This window comes from Eriocheir sinensis, chromosome 41 (assembly GCF_024679095.1).
Source record: "Eriocheir sinensis breed Jianghai 21 chromosome 41, ASM2467909v1, whole genome shotgun sequence".
Classification (NCBI taxonomy): Eukaryota; Metazoa; Arthropoda; class Malacostraca; order Decapoda; family Varunidae; genus Eriocheir; species Eriocheir sinensis.
The window spans coordinates 2236883-2256976 of NC_066549.1; the positions used below are offsets into that span (position 1 = coordinate 2236883).

The 20094-nt window shown below is 41.1% G+C and overlaps 1 protein-coding gene and 1 long non-coding RNA gene across 2 annotated transcripts in view; one reads left to right on the plus strand and one right to left on the minus strand.

Moving 5' to 3' along the window:
* The window catches only part of LOC127009495 (uncharacterized), a 31168-nt gene continuing 11074 nt past the window's right edge, over positions 1-20094 (plus strand). The window contains exons 1-2 of the mRNA XM_050882602.1: positions 1-237; positions 435-606. Of these exons, the coding sequence (XP_050738559.1) occupies positions 4-237; positions 435-606 (406 nt within the window). The 5' untranslated portion in view covers positions 1-3. The remainder of the gene's footprint in view (positions 238-434; positions 607-20094) is intronic.
* LOC127009498 (uncharacterized) lies at positions 17141-18466 on the minus strand. Its single transcript, XR_007762019.1, has 4 exons — positions 18356-18466; positions 17987-18158; positions 17712-17776; positions 17141-17340 (listed from the first exon to the last, which is right to left on the minus strand). It is a non-coding gene; the product is annotated as an uncharacterized LOC127009498 (long non-coding RNA).

The following is a 20094-nucleotide window of genomic DNA, read 5'->3' on the forward strand; positions in this document are numbered from 1 at the left end:
GTCATGTACGTGGACATTTTATTTCGGGATTTTCCCACTAAGTTTGCTGCCGTCAAAGGTGTTTTTGCCTTCAGAGAATCGGGGTACACTGCCGGCTCCCTCCAGGGTCCTGCTGCTCCCCGGTGGGGGCGGCGCGGATATAAGGCGGGAGGCGACACACACCCGTCACACCGGCCACCGCTCTCGCCTGTACCTGTGTTTGCTTCAGACAGCTCGACCAAGCAGAGAACAAAGATGGTAAGCTCGCCTTCGATCTATCTCTCTTGTATTATGCAACAGATAGGATAGATTGATTGATATAAATAGAGATAGACAGATATTGATGTATTTATATTTATTTATCAACCTGCATATTAACATGTTTATATAGTTATTGTCAAATACCCATTGTATTCCGGTATGCTGAAATTAAGTTGCCGTTTCTCATCCCTCAGAGAGGAGTGTACATTGCCGCCGTGGTGATGCTGGTCGCAGTGCTGGCGGTGACGCAGGCCACATCAGTGCTGCCGCCGCCGTCAAAGGACTGCAAGTACTGGTGCAAAGACAACAAGAACCAAAACTATTGCTGCGGCCTTCCTCACGAGGTTTTCCCGCCCTTCACGAGTGGTGGGTTTCTGTCTCAAGGAATTAGTCGCTCTGAGATTTAGTTTAGTAACATCATGAAGGACCGTGTAAAGCATAGCTAAATGTCTTGTTGATGACGCAAGGGTTATGAGCCAAGAGGTCTCGTGATGCAATGTTTGGCTGCGTGTTTCCTCCAGTCTTTCGTAAATACGATTCTCACCTTGAATACAAAAATATGTGTTTATTGTTTTCAGAACATCCAGGTCGGTGTCCACCAGTCCGCAGCAGCTGCACTGGAGTCAGGATTGCCGGCCCAAAGGTGTGTGTGTGTGTGTGTGTGTGTGTGTGTGTGTGTGTGTGTGTGTGTGTGTGTGTGTGAGAGAGAGAGAGAGAGAGAGAGAGAGAGAGAGAGAGAGAGAGAGAGAGAGAGAGAGTATCAAATGATTATATGATTACTTTTGCTTTCTCAACAAAATACTAATAAGTTTCCCCTGCAACAGTACTGTCCCCATGATGGAGTGTGCGCCTTCACAAGCAAGTGTTGCTTCGACGTCTGCCTGAAGCGTCACGTGTGCAAGACTGCTGAGAAGAAGATCGGGCACTAAGCTGATGCGCCTGAGTGCTGCACTGAAGTACCGTGTCAGACATGTCCACCAGTGTATAGCCAAATGCATTACATAAATAAATATAATCTGAGAAACTGAGATGTTTTAATACGATATTAAACCTTAGACATGAAAGGGGATGTATAACTTGCCACAAACTTGTTGAAGGTGTTTGTCCTCAGCCTGTATTGAAATATTTATAAAACAGTTATGACATAGAGGAAAAGAATAAATATGAATATGTAAATACTTCAGATTTCTGAAAACACCAGCATAGTATGCAGTGTGTATATAAGTGTCAAGACATACAGCAAAAAGGATTCACATGAATATTGTGAAAGTTACGTACAAAGTTTTGAAGATAGCAAATTAGCATGTGCTGAGATGTTTCAGCACAAAAATGGCATTTTGGGAACGGACAAAAAATGTCATCACAAGTTATGAAAGATTTCGGACGAAATAGAATGAAAGAAAGAAAACTAAATAATGACAAGAATCAGTGAAGGAGACGGAGTAGGTGCAATTATCCTTTTAACGAATAATATTTTACACGAGAAAATTGATTTTCTTTCATCATTGAATATATAAACAACATTAAAAATGTAACAGTGAAAGATTTATATCTGTATATAAGCCTTTGTTCACATTTTGGACTCGCCGCTTTGCCACTTGAGTAAAACCGGCAGAGAAAAATGCTAGTCACTGATTTTAAAGTAAACAGCACTTTGCAGAATGTGGACGAAGCGAAAAGGTCAGTCAGCCAGATACGTATGAATGCAAGACGTCCCCATGCTCATCCTTATCATCTTCCTGCTCCTCGCCACCGTCGTGTGTCTGTGTTCTTTACGGTGTAATCCAAGTCTGTATCCAGGTTTCGAAGAGGGTTTACTGGTGTCCCCTGTAACCCCTTCAGTGGTGAAGAGGGTGTTTACGGCAGCGTCACCTCTTCTGTTTCCTTGAACATTGATAATTCACTTGTCACCAATTACTTTTACCTTTCTTTTTGACCTCCTGATCATTATATCTAACATCGATGACCCAATTTTCATTTTACATTAACAACATTTAAATTTTACCCATAAATGTGGTTGTTATGGGAGGGGAAGTTATTAGCGACATTGTGTGTGAAAGTGTGGAAGTGAAAAAGTTGCAAAAAGTATCGGTAACAAAACTGATTCCTACAAGACACCAAATCGCAAAGGCGCCGCATCGGAGACGGCGTGATTCATCACCACGCGCTGGGACCCACCTGACGAATATGAACTAATGAGCATCGGGGCAATGCCATGCGCTGCACAGTTTTGAAAACCACTCAGTAGCAGCTCTTCATCAACCGCATCAAAGGCTGCAGGGAGATCAAGTAAAACTAAGAATGTGGATGCTCTATTACAGGTATCCTCGACTAAATAATCGTGTATCATGGTTAACGCTGTTTCCTTTGAATGATGCTGCCAACGTATAGGCAGACTGAACAATAATATATATATATATATATATATATATATATATATATATATATATATATATATATATATATATATATATATATATATATATATCACTGCGTACATTGATGTAGCATCTATTTCTGTCTGAAACATTGGAATGAGAATGTAGGAGGGAACGGAATAGAAATTACTGTCAGTAGCCTCAGAAACTGTGTTTCAGTTAAGAAGAGGGGAGGCCTGGAGAGGATGTGTTCCACAAAATAACAATAAGAACGTAGAATGTGAAAGCTGCGGAAGTTAAAGAAGAGGAAGTTGGATGAGCTATCAAGACACTTTTTTGGGTCTTCACCAGAAGTGTTCATTGCTTACACTTTTATCTGTTATTTTCATCCTTTCATTTAAAATGCATTTATACACCTTTCCTGGCACACTGTGTAAGCTCGTTCCCCTAAAACTGTTACAATCACACCTACTTCCTTTTATTTTGTGTAGCGGCACAATGATTACTTTCCTCCAGTCACACGGCGCCTCGTCCTGCCCCGCCCGGCCCTGGTGCTGGACTACATGGCAACAATCCACTCCACAACTAAATCTCTTCCTTATTTCAGTTTTCTGCTCTGATGCCATCTATGCCAGGCTCCTCTCTCTTGTCTTTACTGCCTTCTCAATCTCGCTCCTCAAACCAACCTGTTCATCAAGTAATCACTCATCCAGTTCCTTACACTTCCCCCACTGCTCCATTATGTTTCGATTTCCATAGTAATCTATTATGTGGTACTTTGTCATATGCTTTTTATTAGATACAGATATACGCCTTCCGCCCATCCTTCTCTCTGCATACTATGTCAGCTACTCTTGAGTAAATACAGACCAAGTTTTTAACAAATGACTTTCCTTGTTGAAAACTAAATTGGCTGTCATTTATCATCTTTTCATTTTCCAGATAGTCAACCCTTTCTTTTTTAATATTCTTTTGTGTAGTTTACAAACAACACTTGTGAGTGAGACCGGACTCTAAATTAGTGGTTCCTCTCTGTCTCCATTTATATGTACGGGAATCACATTGGCCCTTTTCATTCTCTTGGTACTGCGACCGTCCTAAGTGAGCAATCTGTTATGTCGTAAATTGGACCTATTAGTTCTTCACTATATTCCTTCAGTACTTGGCCCGATATATCATCTGGTCCCATTGCCTTTCTGCCATCCAGTGACTTCATAAGGTTTAATAATTCATTTCTGTCCACATCTTTGTTTTCCAATTATTTTAACTGTTCTTCCTCCTGTCGTCAGAGGTTCAAATTCAGACTCTTTATTGAATATCTTTTGATAACTTTTATCACTTATCTTTTTCTCCTCATCAAATACTTGCTCATCATCCCTTATCCTTATTACACTCAATTTTTTTTATACTTTATTCTTAAGACATTTATAGAAAATATTTTGGTTCGTCCTTGCATTAATCCAATATGTTCGTTTCACAATTTTTTCTTTCTCTCCTCTCACTCTTGTATATTTCTAAGCTGTTTATAACTCTCTCTGTTGGTTTCATTTTTCCTTTTTTCCCAAATTTTCCAAGCTGTCTCTATTTTGTTTGGCCTTAAAACATTTGCACTAAACCATTTATTGATGCGTCTCTTCTTTACTACATAGAGTGGCACACATTCATTTACTCCTTCATTATACACCCTTAAGAAATAATCGTACTTCTCTTGCACACACTTAATTGGTTCATCGCCATGCAGTTTCTTCTACTGAAAGAAGCTTTTAATTCCTTATGCTTTGCCATGTTATAACTTCTCTTTTTTTCATGTTCTTCTTTAATGTAGCCATGACAATCTTCGTTCAGTTTGACTTCCAGGATTTCATGGCCACTTTTTCCAAATGGGCATTCATGTTTCACCTCTCCCGATGTCTTAGTCCCTTTCGTAAATATTACGTCCAATCTTGCTGGTTTATCTCTGCCTCTGTGTCTAGTTTCCTCTTTGATCCATTGAGTCATGAGGTTACTCTTATCAGTTTCAGTAACCTCCCCCCCTCCCCCCCCCATGTATTTTCATTTGCTTCAAACAACTCTCAGGGACTCCCTTGTTATTAAAATCTCCCATAAGCATTACATTTCTGGTCTCATACATTTCTTAATCTAATCTTCGCACTGTATCCTCTATCATCCACTTGTATCTTTCCTTTGTCCGGTGTGCCGTGTGTCGGGAACATAAGTTACTATTATTTCTGTCTTCATACATTGCTGCTAAGTGGGACTTGTAGACTGATGATTTCGGTGGTTTCTGGACATATTTTAACTTCAAAAACTTTTAACTCCGACTAAATCATTACCTCTCCTTTTCCTTTTGTTCTGTTCTCTATGTGTGTGTGTGTGTGTGTGTGTGTGTGTGTGTGTGTGTGTGTGTGTGTGTGTGTGTGTGTGTGTGTGTGTGTGTGTGTGTGTGTGTGTGTGTGTGTGTGTGTGTGTGTGTGTGTGCGTGCGTGCGTACCAGCGTATGAGCGAGCGAGCAAGTGAGTGAGTCAGTGAGAGAGAGAGAGAGAGAGAGAGAGAGAGAGAGAGAGAGAGAGAGAGAGAGAGAGAGAGAGAGTTTATAGACAGATAGATATTGAAATAACTTCATAGATAGACATAATAAAGATAGATAGGTTTAATGTGCATACAATAAAGTAAATGCCACAGCTTTTCTTTGTCTCCTCATGTACGTGGACATTTTTTTCGGGATTTTCCCATTAAAATTTGCTGCCGTCATAGGTGTTCTTGCCTTCTGAGAGGCGGGGAACACTGCCGGCTCCCTCCAGGGTCCTGCTGCTCCCCGGTGGGGGCGGCGGGGATATAAGGCGAGAGGCGACAGACACCCGTCACATCAGCCACCGCTCTCGCCTGTACCTGTGTTTGCTTCAGACAGCTCGACCAAGCAAAGAAGAAAGATGGTAAGCTCGCCTTTCATTTATCTCTCCTTTATTATACAACAGATAAGATGGATTGATTGATATCAATAGAGATAGACAGATATTGATGTATTTATATTTATTTATCAATCTGCATATTAACATGTTTATATAGTTATAGTCAAATACCCATTGTATTCCGGTATGCTGAAATTAAGTTGCCGCTCTTCATCCCTCAGAGAGGAGTGTACATTGTCGCAATGGTGATGCTGGCCGCAGTGCTGGCGGTGACGCAGGCCACATCAGTGCTGCCGCCGTCAAAGGACTGCAAGTACTGGTGCAAAGACAACAACAACCGAAACTATTGCTGCGGCCTTCCTCACGAGGTTTTCCCGCCCTTCACGAGTGGTGGGTTTCTGTTTCAGGGAATTAGTCACTCTGAGATCGAGATTAGTAACGTCATGAAGGACCGTGTAAAGCATAGCTAAATTTCATGTTGATGACGCAACAGTTATGATCCAAGAGGTCTTGTGACGCAATGTTTGGCTGCGTGTTTCCTCTAGTCTTTCGTAAATACGATTCTCACCTTGAATACAAAAATATGTTTATTGTTTTCAGAACATCCAGGTCGGTGTCCACCAGTCCGCAGCAGCTGCACTGGAGTCAGGATTGCCGGCCCAAAGGTGTGTGTGTGTGTGTGTGTGTGTGTGTGTGTGTGTGTGTGTGTGTGTGATAGAGAGAGAGAGAGAGAGAGAGAGAGAGTGAGAGAGAGAGAGAGAGAGAGAGAGAGAGAGAGAGAGAGAGAGAGAGAGAGAGAGAGAGAGAGAGAGAGAGAGAATCAAATGACTATATGATTATTATTGCATTTTCAACAAAATACTAATAAGTTTCCCCTGCAACAGTACTGTCCCCATGATGGAGTGTGCGCCTTCACAAGCAAGTGTTGCTTCGACATCTGCCTGAAGCGTCACGTGTGCAAGACTGCTGAGCAGCAGTACGGGCGCTAAGCTGATGCGCTTGAGTGCTGCACTGAAGTACAGTGTCAGACATGTCCACCAGTGTATAGCCAAATGCATCACTTGAATAAATATAATCTGAGAAACTGAGATATTTCAATACAATAATAAACCTTAGACATGAAAGGGGTTGTATAAATAGTCACAAAGTTGCTGAAGGTGTTTGTCCTCAGCCTGTATTGAAAGATTTATAAAACAGTTATAACATAGAGGAAAAGAATAAATATGAATATGTAAATACTTCAGGTTTCTTAAAACACCAGCATAGTATGCATTGTGTACATAAGTGTCAATACATACAAGAAAAAGGATTCACATGAATATTGTGAAAGGTATGTACAAAGTTTTGAAGATAGCAAATTAGCATGTGCCCCTGGCCACAAAAATGGTATTTTGGGAATGGATAAAAAATGTCGCATCACAAGTTATGAAAAATTTCGGACGAAATAGAATGAAAGAAAGAAAACTAAATATTGACAAGAATCAGTGAAGGAGACGGAGTAGGTGCAATTATCCTTTTAACGAATAATATTTTACACGTGAAAATTGATTTTCTTTCATCATTGAATATATAAACAACATTAAAAATGTAACAGTGAAAGATTTATATCTGTATATAAACCTTTGTTCACATTTTGGACTCGCCGCTTTGCCACTTGAGTAAAACCAGCAGAGAAAAATGCTAGTCACTGATTTTAAAGTAAACAGCACTTTGCAGAATGTGGACGAAGCGAAAAGGCCAGTCAGCCAGATCCGTATGAATGCAAGACGTCCCCATCCTCATCCTTATCATCTTCCTGCTCCTCGCCACCGTCGTGTGTCTGTGTTCTTTACGGTGTAATCCAAGTCTGCATCCAGGTTTCGAAGAGGGTTTACTGGCGTCACCTGTGACTCCCCTTTAGTGGTGAAGAGGGTGTTTACGGCAGCGTCACCTCTTCTGTTTCCTTGAACACTGATAATTCACTTGTCACCAATTACTTTTACCTTTCTTTTTGACCTCCTGATCATTATATCTGACATCGATGGCCCAGTTTTCATTTTACATCAATAACATTTAAATTTTACCCATAAATGTGGTTGTTATGGGAGGGGAAGTTATTAGAGACATTGTGTGTGAAAGTGTGAAAGTGCAAAAGCCGGAAAAAGTATCGGTAACAAAACTGATTCCTACAAGACACCAAATCGCAAAGGCGCCGCATCGGAGACGGCGTGATTCATCACCACGCGCTGGGACCCACCTGACGAATATGAACTAATGAGCATCGGGGCAATGCCACGCGCTGCACAGTTTTCAAAACCACTCAGTAGCAGCTCGTCATCCACCGCATCAAAGGCTGCAGGGAGATCAAGTAAAACTAAGAATGTGGATGCTCTATTACAGGTATCCTCGACTAAATAATCGTGTATCATGGTTAACGCTGTTTCCTTTGAATGGTGCTGCCAACGTATAGGCAGACTGAACAATAATATATATATATATATATATATATATATATATATATATATATATATATATATATATATATATATATATATATATATATATATATATATATATATCACTGCGTACATTTATGTTGCATCTATTTCTGTCTGAAACATTGGAATGAGAATGGATCTGGATCAGGATCTGGATATATGATGCGCAGGGCACCCGTACAGGTGCATAACATGCATATTTATTGGTTGTTTGGGGGACGGAGGAGCCGGGTGTGCAGGGGAGGGAAGTGAATCAAGTGTAATTGTTAAGTGTTGGTGTGTTGTGGTGACAAGTGATTGTGTTTTTGTTTTCTGAATGAGTCTATTGTATTGCAGTCTAAAATCTGATGAGGGAGGTTGTTCTAGTCACGTATGGTGCGTGGAAAGTATGAGTGCTTGTATGCGTCAGTGTTAGTGTGATATGCTTGGTATTTATGGATGTGTGTGTTACGAGTACGTAGGAGGGAATGTAGGAGGGAACGGAATATAAATTAGTCAGTAGCCTCAGAAACTGTGTTTCAGTTAAGAAGAGGTGAGGCTTGCAGAGGATGTGTTCCACAAAATAACAATAAGAACGTAGAATGTGAAAGTTGCGGAAATTAAAGAAGAGGAACTTGGATGAGCTATCAAGACACTTTTTTGGGTCTTCACCAGAAGTGGGATCACTGTCAATGTTCATTGCTTACACTTTTATCTGTTATTTTCATCCTTTCATTTAAAATGCATTTATACGCCTTTCCTGGCACACTGTGTAAGCTCGTTCCCCTAAAACTGTTACAATCACACCTACTTCCTTTTCTTTTGTGTAGCGGCACAATGATTACTTTCCTCCAGTCACACGGCGCCTCGTCCTGCCCCGCCCGGCCCTGGTGCTGGACTACATGGCAACAATCCACACCACAACTAAATCTCTTCCTTATTTCAGTTTTCTGCTCTGATGCCATCTATGCCAGGCTCCTCTCTCTTGTCTTTACTGCCTTCTCAATCTCGCTCCTCAAACCAACCTGTTCATCAAGTAATCACTCATCCAGTTCCTTACACTTCCCCCAACTGCTCCATTATGTTTCGATTTCCATAGTAATCTATTATGTGGTACTTTGTCATATGCTTTTTATTAGATACAGATATACGCCATCCGCCCATCCTTCTCTCTGCATACTATGTCAGCTACTCTTGAGTAAATACAGACCAAGTTTTTAACAAATGACTTTCCTTGTCGAAAAATAAATTGGCTGTCATTTATCTTCTTTTCATTTTCCAGATAGTCAACCCTTTCTTTTTTAATATTCTTTCGTATAGTTTACAAACAACACTTGTGAGTGAGACCGGACTCTAAATTAGTGGTTCCTCTCTGTCTCCAATTATATGTACGGGAATCACATTGGCCCTTTTCATTGTCTTGGTGCTGCGACCGTTCTAAGTGAGCAAGCTGTTATGTCGTAAATTGGACCTATTAGTTCTTCACTATATTCCTTCAGTACTTGGCCCGATATATCATCTGGTCCCATTGCCTTTCTGCCATCCAGTGACTTCATAAGGTTTAATAATTCATTTCTGTCCACATCTACGTTTTCCAATATTTTTAACTGTTCTTCCTCCTGTCGTCAGAGGTTCAAATTCAGACTTTATTGAATATCTTTTGAAAACTTTTATCACTTAACTCATCCTTTTCTCCTCATCAAATACTTGCTCATCATCCCTTATCCTTATAACACTCATTTTTTTTATAGTTTATTCTTAAGGCATTTATAGAAAATATTTTGGTTCGTCCTTGCATTAATCCAGTATGTTCTTTTCACCATTTTTTCCTTCTCTCTTCTCACTCTTGTATATTTCTAAGCTGTTTATAACTCTCTCTGTTGGTTTCATTTTTCCTTTTTTCCCAAATTATCCAAGCTGTCTCTATTTTGTTTGGCCTTAAAACATTTGCACTAAACCATTTATTGATGCGTCTCTTCTTTACTACATAGAGTGGCACACAATCATTTACTCCTTCATTATACACCCTTAAGAAATAATCGTACTTCTCTTGCACACACTTAATTGGTTCATCGCCATGCAGTTTCTTCTACTGAAAGAAGCTTTTAATTCCTTTTCCTTTGCCATGTTATAACTTCTCTTTTTTTCATGTTCTTCTTTAATGTAGCCATGACACTCTTCGTTCAGTTTGACTTTCAGGATTTCATGGCTACTTTCTCCAAATGGGCATTCATGTTTCACCTCTCCCGATGTCTTAGTCCCTTTCGTAAATATTACGTCCAATCTTGCTGGTTTATCTCTGCCTCTGTGTCTGGTCTCCGCTTTGATCCATTGAGTCATGAGGTTACTCTATCAGTTTCAGTAACCCCCCCCCCCCCCTCTCCTATGTATTTTCATCTGCTTCAAACAACTATCAGGCACTCCCTTGCTATTAAAATCTCCCATAAGCATTACATTTGTGGTATCATACATTTCTTAATCTAACCTTCGCACTGTATCCTCTATCATCCACTTGTATGTTTCCTTTGTCCGGTGTGCCGTGTGTCGGGAACATAAGTTACTATTATTTATATCTTTATACATTGCTGCTAAGTGGGACTTGTAGACTGATGATTTCGGTGGTTTCTGGACATATTTTAACTTCAAAAACTTTTAACTCCGACTAAATCATTACCTCTCCTTTTCCTTTTGTTCTGTTCTCTATGTGTGTGTGTGTGTGTGTGTGTGTGTGTGTGTGTGTTTGTCTGTATGTGTGTGTGTGTGTGTGTGTGTGTGTGTGTGTGTGTGTGTGTGTGTGTGTGTGTGTGTGTGTGTGTGTGCGCGTGCGTGCGTGCGTACGTGCGTGCGTGCGTACCAGCGAATGAGTGAGCGAGCAAGTGAGTGAGTCAGTGAGAGAGAGAGAGAGAGAGAGAGAGAGAGTTTATAGACAGATAGATATTGAGATAATTTCATTGATAGACATAATAAACAGATAGATAGGTTTAATGTGCATATAATGAAGTAAATGCCACAGCTTTTCTTTGTCTCCTCGCGTACGTGGCCTTTTTTTTCGGGATTTTCCCACTAAATTTGCTGCCGTCATAGGTGTTCTTGCCTTCTGAGAGGCGGGGAAAACTGCCGGTTCCCTCCAGGGTCCTGCTGCTCCCCGGTGGGGGCGGCGCGGATATAAGGCGGGAGGCGACAGACACCCGTCACATCGTCCACCGCTCTCGCCTGTACCTGTTTGCTTCAGACAGCTCGACCAAGCAAAGAAGAAAGATGGTAAGCTCGCCTTTCATTTATCTCTCCTTTATTATGCAACAGATAAGATGGATTGATTGATATAAATAGAGATAGACAGATATTGATGTATTTATATTTATTTATCAATCTGCATATTATCATGTTTATATAGTTATAGTCAAATACCCATTGTATTCCGGTATGCTGAAATTAAGTTGCCGTTCTTCATCCCTCAGAGAGGCGTGTACATTGTCGCCGTGGTGATGCTGGCCGCAGTGCTGGCGGTGACGCAGGCCACATCAGTGCTGCCGCCGTCAAAGGACTGCAAGTACTGGTGCAAAGACAACAACAACCAAAACTATTGCTGCGGCCTTCCTCACGAGGTTTTCCCGCCCTTCACGAGTGGTGGGTTTCTGTCTCAAGGAATTAGTCGCTCTGAGATTCAGATTAGTAACATCATGAAGGACCGTGTAAAGCATAGCTAAATGTCTTGTTGATGACGCAACAGTTATGAGCCAAGAGGTCTCGTGATGCAATGTTTGGCTGCGTGTTTCCTCCAGTCTTTCGTAAATACGATTCTCACCTTGAATACAAAAATATGTGTTTATTGTTTTCAGAACATCCAGGTCGGTGTCCACCAGTCCGCAGCAGCTGCACTGGAGTCAGGATTGCCGGCCCAAAGGTGTGTGTGTGTGTGTGTGTGTGTGTGTGTGTGCGCGCGCGCAAGATGGAGAGAGAGAGAGAGAGAGAGAGAGAGAGAGAGAGAGAGAGAGAGAGAGAGAGAGAGAGAGAGAGAGAGAGAGAGTATCAAATGATTATATGATTACTTTTGCTTTCTCAACAAAATACTAATAAGTTTCCCCTGCAACAGTACTGTCCCCATGATGGAGTGTGCGCCTTCACAAGCAAGTGTTGCTTCGACGTCTGCCTGAAGCGTCACGTGTGCAAGACTGCTGAGAAGAAGATCGGGCGCTAATATAAGCTGGTGCGCCTGAGTGCTGCACTGAAGTACCGTGTCAGACATGTCCACCAGTGTATAGCCAAATGCATCATATGAATAAACATAATCTGAGAAACTGAGATGTTTCAATACAATAATAAACCTTAGACATGAAAGGGGATGCATAACTTGCCACAAACTTGTTGAAAGTGTTTGTCCTCAGCCTGTATTGAAATATTTATGAAACAGTTATGACATAGAGGAAAAGAATAAATATGAATATGTAAATACTTCAGGTTTCTTAAAACACCAGCATAGTATGCAGTGTGTATATAAGTGTCAAGACATACAGCAAAAAGGATTCACATGAATATTGTGAAAGTTACGTACATAGCTTTGAAGATAGCAAATTAGCATGTGCTGAGATGTTTCAGCACAAAAATGGCATTTTGGGAACGGACAAAAAATGTCATCACAATTTATGAAAGATTTCGGACGAAATAGAATAAACGAAAGAAAAATAAATAATTACAAGAATCAGTGAAGGAGACGGAGTAGGTGCAATTATCCTTTTAACGAATAATATTTTACACGTGAAAATTGATTTTCTTTCATCATTGAATATATAAACAACATTAAAAATGTAACAGTGAAAGATTTATATGTGTATATAAGCCTTTGTTCACATTTTGGATTCGCCGCTTTGCCACTTGAGTAAAACCGGCAGAGAAAAATGCTGGTCACTGATTTTAAAGTAAACAGCACTTTGCAGAATGTGGACGAAGCGAAAAGGTCAGTCAGCCAGATCCGTATGAATGCAAGACGTCCCCATCCTCATCCTGATCATCCTCCTGCTCCTCGCCACCGTCGTGTGTCTGTGTTCTTTACGGTGTAATCCAAGTCTGCATCCAGGTTTCGAAGAGGGTTTACTGACGTCCCCTGTGACTCCCCTTCAGTGGTGAAGAGGGTGTTTACGGCAGCGTCACCTCTTCTGTTTCCTTGAACATTGATAATTCACTTGTCAACAATTACTTTTACCTTTCTTTTTGACATCCTGATCATTATATCTGACATCGATGACCCAGTTTTCATTGTACATGAACAACATTTAAATTTTACCCATAAATGTGGTTGTTATGAGAGGGGAAGTTATTAGCGACATTGTGTGTGAAAGTGTGGAAGCGAAAAAGTTGCAAAAAGTATCGGTAACAAAACTGATTCCTACAAGTCACCAAATCGCAAAGGCGCCGCATCGTAGACGGCGTGATTCATCACCACGTGGTGGGACCCACCTGACGAATATGAACTAATGAGCATCGGGGCAATGCCATGCGCTGCACAGTTTTGAAAACCACTCAGTAGCAGCTCGTCATCAACCGCATCAAAGGCTGCAGGGAGATCAAGTAAAACTAAGAATGTGGATGCTCTATTACAGGTATCCTCAAACTGAACGAAGATTGTCATGGCTACATTAAAGAAGAACATAAAAAAAAGAGAAGTTATAACATGGCAAAGCATAAGGAATTAAAAGCTTCTTTCAGTAGAAGAAACTGCATGGCGATGAACCAATTAAGTGTGTGCAAGAGAAGTACGATTATTTCTTAAGGGTGTATAATGAAGGAGTAAATGAATGTGTGCCACTCTATGTAGTAAAGAATAGACGAATCAATAAATGGTTTAGTGCAAGATGTTTTAAGGCCAAACAAAATAGAGACAGCTTGGATAATTTGGGAAAAAAGGAAAAATGAAACCAACAGAGAGAGTTATAAACAGCTTAGAAATATACAAGAGTGAGAAGAGAGAAGGAAAAAATTGTGAAAAGAACATACTGGATTAATGTAAGGACGAACCAAAATATTTTATATAAACGCCTTAAGAATAAACTATAAAAAAATTGAGTGTAATAAGGATAAGGGATGATGAGCAAGTATTTGATGAGGAGAAAAAGATAAGTGATAAAAGTTTTCAAAAGATATTCAATAAAGAGTCTGAATTTGAACCTCTGACGACAGGAGGAAGAACAGTTAAAAAATTGGAAAACAAAGATGTGGACAGAAATGATTTATTAAACCTTATGAAGTCACTGGATGGCAGAAAGGCAATGGGACCAGATGATATATCGGGCCAAGTACTGAAGGAATATAGTGAAGAACTAATAGGTCCAATTTACGACATAACAGATTGCTCACTTAAGACGGTAGCAGCACCTAGAGAATGAAAAGGGCCAATGTGATTCCCGTGCTTATAAATGGAGACAGAGAGGAACCACTAATTTAGAGTCCGGTCTCACTTACAAGTGTTGTTCGTAAACTATACGAAAGAATATTATAAAAAGAAAGGGTTGACTATCTGGAAAATGAAAAGATGATAAATGACAGCCAATTTATTTTTCGACAAGGAAAGTCATTTGTTAAAAACTTGGTCTGTATTTACTCAAGAGTAGCTGACATAGTATGCAGAGAGAAGGATGGGCGGATGGCGTATATCTGTATCTAATAAAAAGCATATGACAAAGTACCACATAATAGATTACTATGGAAATCGAAACATAATGGAGCAGTTCGGGGAAGTGTAAGGAACTGGATGAATGATTACTTGATGAACAGGTTGGTTTGAGGAGCGAGATTGAGAAGGCAGTAAAGACAAGAGAGAGGCCCCTGGCATAGATGGCATCAGAGCAGAAAACTGAAATAAGGAAGAGATTTAGTTGTGGAGTGGATTGTTGCCATGTAGTCCAGCACCAGGGCCGGGCGGGGCAGGACGAGGCTCCGTGTGACTGGAGGAAAGTAATCATTGTGCCGCTACACAAAATAAAAGGAAGTAGGTGTGATTGTAACAGTTTTAGGGGAACGAGCTTACACAGTGTGCCAGGAAAGGTGTATAAATGCATTTTAAATGAAAGGATGAAAATAACAGATAAAAGTGTAAGCAGTGAACATTGACAGTGATCCCACTTCTGGTGAAGACCCAAAAAAGTGTCTTGATAGCTCATCCAACTTCCTCCTCTTTAACTTCCGCAACTTTCACATTCTACGTTCTTATTGTTATTTTGTGGAACACATCCTCTCCAAGCCTCACCTCTTCTTAACTGAAACACAGTTTGTGAGACTACTGACAGTAATTTCTATTCCGTTCCCTCCTACATTCGCTCCTACGTACTCGTAACACACACATCCATAAATACCAAGCATATCACACTAACACTGACGCATACAAGCACTCATACTTTCTACGCACCATACGTGACTGGAACAACCTCCCTCATCAGATTTTAGACTGCAATACAATAGACTCATTCAGAAAACAAATACACAATCACTTGTCACCACAACACAGCAACACTTAACAATTACACTTGATTCACTTCCCTCCCCTGCACACCCGGCTCCTCCGTCCCCCCAACAGCCAACAAATGTGCATGTTATGCACCTGTACGGGTGCCCTGCGCATCATATATCCAGATCCCGATCCAGATCCATTCTCATTCCAATGTTTCGGACAGAAATAGATGCTACATCAATGTACGCAGTGATATATATATATATATATATATATATATATATATATATATATATATATATCTATATATATATATATATATATATATATATATATATTATTGTTCAGTCTGCCTATACGTTGGCAGCACCATTCAAAGGAAACAGCGTTAACCATGATACACGATTATTTAGTCGAGGATACCTGTAATAGAGCATCCACATTCTTAGTTTTACTTGATCTCCCTGCAGCCTTTGATGCGGTTGATAACGAGCTGCTACTGAGTGGTTTTCAAAACTGTGCAGCGCGTGGCATTGCCCCGATGCTCATTAGTTCATATTCGTCAGGTGGGTCCCACCACGTGGTGATGAATCACGCCGTCTCCGATGCGGCGCCTTTGCGATTTGGTGTCTTGTAGGAATCAGTTTTGTTACCGATACTTTTTGCAACTTTTTCACTTCCACACTTTCACACACAGTGTCGCTAATAACTTCCCCTCCCATAACAACCACATTTATGGGTAAAATTTAAATGTTATTGATGTAAAATGAAAACTGGGCCATCGATGTCAGATATAATGATCTGGATGTCAAAAAGAAAGGTAAAAGTAATTGGTGACAAGTGAATTATCAATGTTCAAAGAAACAGAAGAGGTGACGCTGCCGTAAACACCCTCTTCACCACTGAAGGGGAGTCACAGGGGACGCCAGTAAACCCTCTTCGAAACCTGGATGCAGACTTGGATTACACCGTAAAGAACACAGACACACGACGGTGGCGAGGAGCAGGAGGATGATCAGGATGAGGATGGGGACGTCTTGCATTCATACGGATCTGGCTGACTGACCTTTTCGCTTCGTCCACATTCTGCAAAGTGCTGTTTTCTTTAAAATCAGTGACTAGCATTTTTCTCTGCTGGTTTTACTCAAGTGGCAAAGCGGCGAATCCAAAATGTGAACAAAGGTTTATATACAGATATAAATCTTTCACTGTTACATTTTTAATGCTATTTATATATTCAATGATGAAAGAAAATCAATTTTCACGTGTAAAATATTATTCGTTAAAAGGATAATTGCACCTACTCCGTCTCCTTCACTGATTCTTGTCATTATTTAGTTTTCTTTCTTTCATTCTATTTCGTCCGAAATCTTTCATAAATTGTGATGACATTTTTTATCCGTTCCCAAAATGTCATTTTTGTGGCTAGGGGCACATGCTAATTTGCTATCTTCAAAACTTTGTACGTAGCTTACACAATATTCATGTGAATCCTTTTTACTGTATGTCTTGACACTTATATACACACTGCATACTATGCTGGTGTTTTAAGAAACCTGAAGTATTTACACATTCATATTTATTCTTTTCCTCTATGTTATAACTATTTTATAAATCTTTCAATACAGGCTGAGGACAAACACCTTCAGTAAGTTTGTGACTATTTATACATCCCCTTTCATGTCTAAGGTTTATTATTGTATTGAAACATCTCAGTTTCTCAGATTATGTTTATTCATGTGATGCATTTGGCTATATACTGGTGGACATGTCTGACACGGTACTTCAGTGCAGCACTCAGGCGCATCAGCTTAGCGCCCGTACGTCTGCTCAGCAGTCTTGCACACGTGACGCTTCAGGCAGATGTCGAAGCAACACTTGCTTGTGAAGGCGCACACTCCATCATGGGGACAGTACTGTTGCAGGGGAAACTTGTTAGTATTTTGTTGAGAAAGCAAAAATAATCATATAATCATTTGATACTCTCTCTCTCTCTCTCTCTCTCTCTCTCTCTCTCTCTCTCTCTCTCTCTCTCTCTCTCTCTCTCTCTCTCTCTCTCTCTCTCTCTCTCTCTCTCTCTCTCTCTCTCTCTCTCTCTCTCTCTCTCTCTCTCTCTCTCTCTCTCTCTCTCTCTCTCTCTCTCTCTCTCTCTCTCTCTCTCTCTCTCTCTCTCTCTCTCTCTCTCTCTCTCTCTCTCTCTCTCTCTCTCTCTCTCTCTCTCTCTCTCTCTCTCTCTTGCGCACACACACACACACACACACACACACACACACACACACACACACACCTTTGGGCCGGCAATCCTGACCCCAGTGCAGCTGCTGCGGACTGGTGGACACCGTCCTGGATGTTCTGAAAACAATAAACATATTTTTGTATTCAAGGTGAGAATCGTATTTACGAAAGACTGGAGGAAACACGCAGCCAAACATTGCATCACGAGACCTCTTGGCTCATAACTGTTGCGTCATCAACAAGACATTTAGCTATGCTTTACACGGTCCTTCATGATGTTACTAATCTGAATCTCAGAGCGACTAATTCCTTGAGACAGAAACCCACCACTCGTGAAGGGCGGGAAAACCTCGTGAGGAAGGCCGCAGCAATAGTTTTGGTTGTTGTTGTCTTTGCACCAGTACTTGCAGTCCTGTGACGGCGGCGGCAGCAATGATGAGGCCTGCGTCACCACCAGCACTGCGGCCAGCATCACCACGGCGGCAATGTACACGCCTCTCTGAGGGATGAAGAACGGCAACTTAATTTCAGCATACCGGAATACAATGGGTATTTGACAATAACTATATAAACATGTTAATATCCAGATTGATAAATAAATATAAATACATCAATATCTAACTATCTCTATTTATATCAATCAATCCATCTTATTTGTTCCATAATAAAGGAGAGATAAATGAAAGGCGAGCTTACCATCTTTGTTCTTTGCTTGGTCGAGCTGTCTGAAGCAAACAGGTACAGGCGAGAGCGGTGGCCGGTGTCTGTTGCCTCCCGCCTTATATACACGCGGCCGCCACCGGGGAGCAGTAGGACCCTGGAGGGAGCCGGCAGTGTTCCCCAATTCTCAGAAGGCAAGAACACCTTTGACGGCAGCAAACTTAGTGGGAAAATCACGAAAAAAATGTCCAAGTACATGACGAGACAAAGAAAAGCTGTGGCATTTACTTTATTGTATGCACATTAAACCTATCTATCTGTTTATTATGTCTATATATGAAGTTATCTCTCTCTCTCTCTCTCTCTCTCTCTCTCTCTCTCTCTCTCTCTCTCTCTCTCTCTCTCTCTCTCTCTCTCTCTCTCTCTCTCTCTCTCTCTCTCTCTCTCTCTCTCTCTCTCTCTCTCTCACTGACTCACTCATTTGCTATCTCACTCATTCGCTGGCAAGCACGCACGCACGCACGCACGCACGCACATATATATATACACACACACACACACACACACACACACACACACACACACACACACACACACACACGTACAGAACAGAACAAAAGGAAAAGGAGAGTTAATGATTTAGTCGGAGTTAAAAGTTTATTTCTATCTTTGTACATTGCTGCTAAGTGGGACTTGTAGACTGATGATTTCGGTGGTTTCTGGACATATTTTAACTTCCAAAACTTTTAACTCCGACTAAATCATTACCTCTCCTTTTCCTTTTGTTCTGTTCTCTATGTGTGTGTGTGTGTGTGTGTGTGTGTGTGTGTGTGTGTGTGTGTGTGTGTGTGTGTGTGTGTGTGTGTGTGTGTGTGTGTGTGTGTGTGTGTGTGTGTGTGTGTGTGTGTGTGTGTGTGTGTGTGTGTGCGTGCGTGAGTGCGAATGAGTGCGAGCAGATGAGAGTCAGTGAGAGAGAGAGAGAGAGAGAGAGAGAGAGAGTATAGACAGATAGATATTGAGATAACTTCATAGATAGACATAAAAAAACAGATAGATAGGTTTAATGTGCATATAATAAAGTAAATGCCACAGCTTTTCTTTGTCTCCTCATGTACGTGAATATTTTTTTTCTGGATTTTCCCACTAAATTTGCTGCCGTCCAAGGTGTTTTTGCCTTCTGAGAATAGTGGTACACTTCCGGCTCCCTCCAGGGTCCTGCTGCTCCCCGGTGGGGGCGGCTCGGATATAAGGCGGGAGGCGACAGACACCCATCACACCGGCCACCGCTCTCGCCTGTACCTGTGTTTGCTTCAGACAGCTCGACCAAGCAAAGAACAAAGATGGTAAGCTCGCCTTTCATTTATCTCTCCTTTATTAAGCAACAAATAAGATGGATTGATTGATATAAATAGAGATAGAGAGATATTGATGTATTTATATTTATTTATCAATCTGCATATTAACATATTTATATAATTATTGTCAAATACCCATTGTATTCCGGTATGCTGAAATTAAGTTGCCGTTCTTCATCATTCAGAGAGGCGTGTACATTGCCGCCGTGGTGATGCTGGCCGCAGTGCTGGCGGTGACGCAGGCCACATCAGTGCTGCCGCCGTCAAAGGACTGCAAGTACTGGTGCAAAGACAACAACAACCAAAACTATTGCTGCGGCCTTCCTCACGAGGTTTTCCCGCCCTTCACGAGTGGTGGGTTTCTGTCTCAAGGAATTAGTCGCTCTGAGATTCAGATTAGTAACATCATGAAGGACCGTG